We start from the raw sequence: 8,146 nt of genomic DNA, 5'->3' as shown, positions 1-8,146 counted from the left end.
TTTGTCATTATAAGGTATTATGTCTAGAATTTTGATGTGAAAAATTAATGTCATTCATTTTTGAATATGACAAAATGTTGAACAAGTGAAGCGCTGTGAGTACTTTCTGGATGCACCTTAGTTACTCCTATTAGTGTGAGTAATTATTTTTATGTGTTATGTGTGTGTGTTGTCTGCAGAAGTAGCAAAAGTACAGAATTTACTTATCTAAGTAGAAGTAAAGAGGTTGAAAGCTACTCCAGTAAGATTGAAGTACTGAAGCAACTTTTTTACTCAAGTCAAAGTGAAAAAGTGCAGGCTCTGGAATGTACTCCAAGTAAGAAAGTAAAAAGTAGCTCCTTGAAGGACAATTTTACCAACTATTTTTGTACAAAGGTAACTGAACCTTGCGCTATATTCATATAATAATAAAATAATATTAGTACATGAGAATAAAAAATTCAGAATTGGTTTTAGTTACAAAGAAGGAAATGATTTCTCTTTTGGCATATAAACACGGTGTGGTAAGAGGATGCATGTGGTCAGACTGAAAAACACACAAACAGGGAAGAGTGGATTGGTACAAAACAAAATATGGACAGATGGTAATGAACAGATTGCACCATCGTGCAATAAAGAGAATGTATGTTCGATCACAAAACAACCGATCAATTTGTTTCACCAAGTTTGTTTCTACACGAGTCATTTTGTAGAGGGTATGGCAGCATTGACAGTTTGTCTTAAAACAGTAACTGTAATGTGCACATTTTGGCTTTTTATTATGACTGTTTTCTTGAAATAAAACTTTATTCTCAATTTTTTTCTTAATGTGGCCCTAATACACCTTTGTAAAACTGTGACAGAACAGAATAAACAGAACAAGGATGTCTGTCTATTCTTGGGTTTTTAGTGAAGCCTAAACTTGAATGCATTTGTAGAATGAAGGTGAATAAAGCTCTGCCTTTAGCCTGTGTGACAGCAGGGTTTGAATGCAGACATGCAGTAAAATGATAGGAAGCACAGTAGATAAATCCTTTATCTTTTTAACGGTGTCAGCCCTGTTTTCACGTTGTTGTCTGTGATTAGATCTGGGCTCTTGACAAGATGACAGTGGAGAGAGCGTCAGCAGAGAGAAGCAGCTGTCTGAAGAGGATCGAGCAACGGGCCCTGCAGGAACGACGTGAAGCAGAAAAGAGACAGGTAACACTGTCAGGATACCTCTGACTGTGGAACTCTGACTGCTCTGTGTATGAAGCCATCACAGAATGATGTTTGTTGTGTGTGAAGTTTGTTCATGAAGAAAAAGGAAATTTAACATTTTTGACCTTTTACTGTAATCTCCAGATCAAACAAAGACAATAGAAAATGTTAACCGGGGTCTGCATGACATTGGGACACAACAAGCTATCGAAATTGGGCATCATCATTGAGTGCTGTGATAAAGTGTTTGCCCCCATCCTAATTTCCTATTTTTTTGTATGTTTGTCATACTTAAATGTTTTAGATTAACAAAAAATCTAAATATTAAGCAAAGATAACACAAGTACACACAAAATGCAGTTTCTAAATGAAGGTGTTTATAATTAAGAAGATAAATTAACTGTGGTGTATCACATCTTTGAAATGCTGAGTTCAATTTCTCTAGTCACACCCAGGCCTGATTACTACACGCCTGTTCGGAATCACTTAAATAGGACCTGCCTGACAAAGGGAAGTAGACCAAAAGATCCTCAAAAGCCAGACATCATGCTGCGATCGAAATTCAGGAAAAAATGACAAACAAAGTAATTGAGATCTCTCAGTCCGGAAAGGTTATAGCAGCAACAACTCATCCAACAGGTCTCAAAAGACTCCAGAATAACATCTAAAGATTGCAGGCCTCACTTGCCTCAATGAACACTGACCTTAGTCAGTGTTCATTTCTCCACCATAAGAAAGAGACTGAGCAAAAATGGCCTGTATGGCAGGCTAAGAGTTCCAAGACGAAAACCACTGCTGAGCAAAAACAAAATAAAGGTTCATTTCAGTTTTGCCAGAAAACATCTTGATGATCCCCAAGACTTTTGGGAAAATACTCTGTGGACGGACGAGATAAAAGCTGAACCTTTTGGAAGGTGTGTGTCCCATTACAGCTAACGTAAAAGTAACAGAAAAGGAGTACCAGCAAAACCAGGCTGAGGGAGGGGCATTCATCTGCTGTGACTAATTGAGGGTGAGAAGAGGACAAAAGACATGCTGTGCAAGAAAGCCAGAGAATAATAACTAATTATTAAGTGCAAAGTGGTGTAAACACACAGGTAAGTGAAGAAGCACCCAGTGCATCATGGGAAACTGTAGCAGCCTACACCTATTGCAGCATAACTAAGGGAGGATTCAAGGTCACCTGATCCAGCCCCAACTTTATGCTTTCCTCAAAAAGGAAAGTTTAAACCTATTGTTAGGCTTCCACAAAAGAGGGGCTCTGCCTCCCATTCTACTTTTAAAAATCCTAGATACCCCAAGTAAACCAGCGCCTGGGAGTGAAGTGCTCTATTGGAATGTTTCACAGGGTAACCAATGCCCTCATGGCAATTGTTATAGTTTTATTACATCTAGCCAACAAAATAGAATTGTTGTTTTAATTGTGAATGTGAAGCTATTGGTGCTGTGGCCCATTCCTTTAAGTCATAAGTATGTGAAGTAGAATAGATGTTACTGTCATTTTTCTAAGCATTTCTTAAGTCGTCATGATTTTCATACTAATAATTACACAGTGGGCCCAAACATTCAATTGAATTGAATTGAAATAACAGTATTGCAAATGCTCACAATTATAGATCACATTCTATGAACCTATAAACTGGATGTGGATGCTGTTGAAGGCAGAGGAATATCTTGCCGTGTAATTACATTAGCACATTCCACCCAGAGTCATTTCACTGCCTCATTCGCACTCAGCTGGCTGTGGAACCCCAGAACATTAAACTAGTCAGATGTTCTCGATATATTACGTATAAAATTTTGTCAACTGCATCATGTTCACACGAGCTGACTCTAGAGACGGTCTATCCAAAGAGATTCCAGGACTTCTCTTATAGCTTGATGCTGTACAAAGAGGCACTGTAATATTAATAGGGTGCAATTCTGTCTGGTCTCTACTTCTTTTAGTAATATATGCTTCAGTATGTCTATTGACTCCTGCAGCTAGCATTATCATTCTTTTTCTGTACTGCTGGTCCACAGTATGCTGAAGTGCCCGTATATCTTCAAGCAGGGGACCTGATCAGTTGACCTGTGCACAATTAATTAAACTGAACTGTACACAACTTTTCAATCTCAGTAGGTGATCTTATACGGGACTAATGTGCTGGATTAGGTGGATGTCAGGATATAATGATGAATAGATGAACTCCATTAAAGATTACATCATTGTTTTCTTTTAATCTACTTTTAGGACAGTGTATGCATTAAATGAATGGGAGCTGATCTAATGAGCTCTTCTGTCATTAATAGAACTCTTGTGTGTGGTTCATTGTGTCCCCTAAGCAGACAGCTCTGGCCAGTGAACTGAAGAGCTGGTGTCTGTCCAAACTGCAGAACATGGAGGGCCGTGTCACAGGAGAGCCCAGCAGCACCAAGTTACAGCACTCCTCTACTGTGGCCGAAGCTAATGTAGCACCCTTCGCTGTGGTGCCCATTGGACAAGGGAGCAGCTCCCAGTGCCTTGAGCACCACAGTGACCCTCCACTCCTGGAGTTCAGCCGGGAAGAGTCTAGTGTGGCAGAGGGTGGCACAGCCAGTCACTACTTTGTTGTTCATGTGGAGAGCTCTCCAGGTAACAAATCAGCATAAACAAAGATGTTTTGTTTTGTTTCAGAAAAAAAAGAAAAAAAAGAAGAAGCTTCAAATCAAATTTAAAACAGCGACCCTGTAAATTAATAAAATGAATCCAATGAAACCTCATTTTCCTGTTCTGAGCTGATAGGAGTGATAACTGGTGTGGTCTTCTGCTGTAGTTCAGCTGCTTCAAGGTTCCACATGTTATGTGTACACTGTTCAGTAATGCTCTTCTGAATACCTTGGTTGTAATGAGTTACTGTTTCAGGAACTCAGTTTGCCCATTCTCAACCAGGCATTTGTGCCTAGAGTAGGGCTGCTCAATTAATCGAATTTTAATCACGATTACGATCTGGGCTTTCAACGATCATTAAAAATGACTGAGCCGATTATTAGCCCCTCCCTAATTTATCTGCGACACCTTAAAGGCCGGTCCGTGAAAATATTGTCGGGCATAAACCGGTCCGTGGCGCAAAAAAGGTTGGAGACCGCTGATTAAGAGGACCCGAGGGAAGCTCGGAAAGCTAAGCAGAAGTTATTTGGAGAGTGACTGCCGTTGGTTGAAAAGAGAGTTTAAAAGAAACTTCAGTGGTGTTGCACACTATTTTATATTATTTTTTTAAAGTCATTGTTAACCCTTTAAAGCCGGTCAGAGCAGCACGCTCCGTTTTGCGTAACTATTGTTAAACCCCTGTAGAACCTGAACCGTGTAAGCTAGCGCACTAATTTGTTTTGCATATGAAACCGGAGGAGTTGTACTTACATCTGATGCCATCAGCTTGTCCTCGGTCACGGTTTCGTTCCACATATAGCTTTGCAAAAATTGCATAAAAAGCGCTTGCAGGAACAAAAACATAATATTCCAGAAACACGCTTTGCCGTTCCTATCAGCTGTTCGTAACACTTCCCACAGTGAAATGATGCACATGCTGTTTTCTTTGCAAATTTGCATCATAGGATTGTTTTTTGTTTTTCCTGCAGTATATAAAAATTGCTGTATCTCCAAAATAAAACTATGAAGACACTCAAAATAAATTTCCTGTTGTTGTAAACTATTTTTTGCAACTTTATTGTACTTAAAGCTTTGAGGGATAAGCCTCTTAAATTTCTCCAAGTAGAAATATATGTAAACAAAACAAAAGCGATTTTCAATTTTTTTTGTAGTTTATTGCACTTTTTTGCAATTAATGTAGTTACTATGGACTTAATGCATACATATTATTAAAATATGGGCTATAACAGTTGTATTGATGTATAGCAACTTGAAATGCTCCCACAAATGGCACTACAGCATGTAAAAAAAAAAAAAAAAGCTCTGGCGGACTTGGTTCTATGGTAGGTCTTAAAGGGTTAAATAAATATCGTCAAATAATCGTGATCTCAATTTCAGTGAAAATAATTGTGATTATCATTTTTGCCATAATCGAGCAGCCCTAGCCTAGAGAACTGCTCACAAAATTGTTTTCCACATTTTTCTGTGTATGGTTGTGTGGGAAAATCCCAGTAACCCAGCAGTTTCTGAAAAATTCAGAACAGCTGGTCATCAAAGTCTGTCTTGATAATGTCTAAATGCTAAGTGGCCAGTGCAAAAGAAAACAGCAAGTATCTTCAGTATACATAAACAAATAATAAAAAATGAACAATTATATAATTCCTACCCTTTCCCACCCAAATTTGGCATCAGTTCTGGAATCTGAAAAAACAGGAATTCTATACAGCATTTATAGGTCTATTCACACCATGAAAATACAACAGAGAAAATGCTACATGCTATTCGTGACTGCAGATTTGCATTGCATGCTAATTATCAGGCTGCCTAGTGGGTTCTATTCTAATCTTATTTATACAGCAACAGACAGGCCTCAGGGGTCTGTACCTTTGCATTGTAAGGTACAGACCCTAGAATAATACAGAGAAAACCCCCAATCAGACACTCGCTCATGAGTAAGCAGGATGAAAATCTTTGGAAGAACCAGGCTCGGGGAACGCCAACAGGATTAAAAAAAACACACACACATGATTTTTAGGGCCAAATACAGTTGTATCTGAATTTAGAAGCACAGCAGGGTACCGTGAAGCTTAATGTTGGCTGAACCTCTTGTGAATTGTACAGATGGTGATAAGGATCAGAATACTGAGGATGACTCTCCCACAGCAGCCAAGAACCCCCCATCATCTGTTCAGGTGGTTCGGCCAAAGGAGCGCTCTGTGACCTCTGCTGACACCAAGAGGAAGAACCAGGAGCTGAATGATGTGGACATAATGAGGAGTGGGGCCAGGAGCCAAAGATCCAGCAGCTTCTCTCCAGCCACGGAGCGGCGCTGCAGCAGCAGAAATGACATAGGGATCAGAGAGAAGGAAGGACACTGTGATACAGGGAAGCACCAGAAGAAATATTTTCAGGGTAGGACTAAATTGAGAGGGGACATAAAGGTCAGGCCTCCAGAGGTCTTTGGAGGCCAGCCTACGTTTACTCAGGAGAGGGACAACATGCATGCCATTGAGGTGACCCAGTATTTCTTTGAGACGGTCTCGACTCAGATGGAGCGCTGGTATGAGAGGAAGGTGCAGGAGGCTCAATGGCAGGCAGATCAGAAGGCTCAGACAGAGAAAGATGCTCTGATTAATAGGATTGCCTACCTGGAGGATGAGCTACGTATGCTGAGAATGCATCGGGACGAGGACTGTTAAGATACAATCCATTTGCTGGAGAAAAAAACTGCTGAGATCTGTCCAGCATTGACCAAACATCATATAAATGTGATTCCTCTTGAGGACCAGTATACAAAACTGCAGAACCTCAGAACCACAGTCTTAGAGCAAAGTGCTCCATTGGGGTGGTGTGGTAGTATGAAGTTTTTAAGATAAGATGCAGCCTGATTATAGAAGACTTTATGAGGCAAAGGGTTTTAAATTTGATTCTGGATTTGCCAATGAAGCCAATGAATGGAAGCCAGTACAGTAGAAATATGCTCTCTCCTTCTAGTTCCTGTCTGAAGTTTTTTCGGACACCCTGATAATAATGAATTACAGTAGTCCAGCCTAAATGTAATACATGCATGAACTAGTTTTTCAGCTTCGTTCTGAGACAGGATGTTTCTAATTTTGGAGATATTGTGTAAATAGAAGAAAACAGTCCTACATGTATGTTTAATTGTGGTGGAGGTGTGGTCCCTGGCTCAGCTGCAGGGAGGGGTGGCGCAGCGAGTTCAAGGGGCAGTGCCAGGCAGGTGAGTGGACAGGTAGTCGTGTGGCACTGATGAGCTCTCTACTGTTGTCAGTGATGCTGGAGTGGAGAGGAGGAAAGGCTTTAGAAGGTGTGCGCAACGCCGGGAGAGAGCTGTATTGAGAAGTGTGTGTGCCAAACCTTAAAAGTACACTGCTGTGTGTCGAGAAGTAAAAAGAAACGTTTCGTACACTGTTTGTGTGGGTCCGGTCCTTGTACAGTGGTGCTGAAACCCAGTGGAGTATGTCCGAGCCTCAGGCCGCGCCACAAGCGCAGCCACTCCAAATCCTGGCTCAGATGCTGGCAGAGATGGCGACCGTGAGCCGTGATCAGGCGGGCGCACAACAGAAGCAGATGGAGCAGTTGTGGGAATAGCTGGACCGGCAGATGGGGGACCTGGAGCAGCTGGTTGCGGTTGCCGCGCCGTGGGGCATTGTTGGAGGCAGAATGGATGGAAGTGAGATGTGTTCATGGTGATATTCACAAGTATCCTATTGTGCCACTGATATTAAAATACAAGGACAAAACACATAGGATTAAGGGTGCGGTTTGCTCGTGCCTGTCGCTCCCCCTAATTCTGGGTATGGATTGGCCAGTCTAATAAACTGTTGTGGCAGTATGCAGGGATGCGATTACAACCATTAATAGCCTCACTAGAAGGTCCCGCCAGCTTGGGAGGTTCACTTTATGGGAGATTTTCCACTGGAGCAGTCTTGTGATAACATTCTAGGCTCAGCCAAGTGATAGAAATTGATTATCACGTGGTGCGCCCTGAAGCCGTGCAGACCTCCCGACTATGTGTTATTAAAAGATTTATCGAGTGAGTCGTGACACTCACGAGAGGAGGAAAGGCTCTAGAAGGTGTGCGCAACGCCAGGAGACACCTCCAGTGAGAATCGTGTGTGCCAAACCTTAAAAGTACACTGCTGTGTCGAGAAATAAAAAGAAACGTTTCGTACACTGTGTGTCTGGGTCCAGTCCTACATTAATGTACGCTTTGAAGGACATATCCTGTTCAAAAAGTATTCCTCAAAATGTTACTGGAGGCCAAGGTAGTGTCATCCAGAGTAGCCATCTGGTTAGAGACCATATTTTGACGATTTTTTTATAACCTCAGTTTTCTCT

The 8,146-nt window shown here is 41.3% G+C and overlaps 1 protein-coding gene across 4 annotated transcripts in view; it reads left to right on the top strand.

The window, feature by feature from the left end:
* Positions 1-6,856, top strand: part of ankrd6b (ankyrin repeat domain 6b) — a 68,335-nt gene extending 61,479 nt beyond the window's left edge. For 2 of the 4 annotated variants that reach the window (XM_005747772.2, XM_005747770.2), the window contains exons 14-16: positions 1,066-1,179; positions 3,508-3,793; positions 5,909-6,856. In XM_005747772.2, the coding sequence (XP_005747829.1) occupies positions 1,066-1,179; positions 3,508-3,793; positions 5,909-6,486 (978 nt within the window). In that variant the 3' untranslated portion in view covers positions 6,487-6,856. Of the gene's footprint in view, positions 1-1,065; positions 1,180-3,504; positions 3,794-5,908 lie in introns of all 4 variants that reach the window. The other 2 variants (XM_005747771.2, XM_005747769.2) reach the window with 1 other exon arrangement.
* Positions 6,857-8,146: the final 1,290 nt, after the last annotated feature.

The sequence above is a fragment of the Pundamilia nyererei genome, unplaced genomic scaffold (genome assembly GCF_000239375.1).
Source record: "Pundamilia nyererei isolate P.nyererei 1_Seehausen unplaced genomic scaffold, PunNye1.0 scaffold00204, whole genome shotgun sequence".
In the NCBI taxonomy this organism is placed as follows: Eukaryota; Metazoa; Chordata; class Actinopteri; order Cichliformes; family Cichlidae; genus Pundamilia; species Pundamilia nyererei.
The sequence above is the reverse complement of the archived record's forward strand: the minus strand, read 5'-3'. Positions and strand labels throughout refer to the sequence as shown.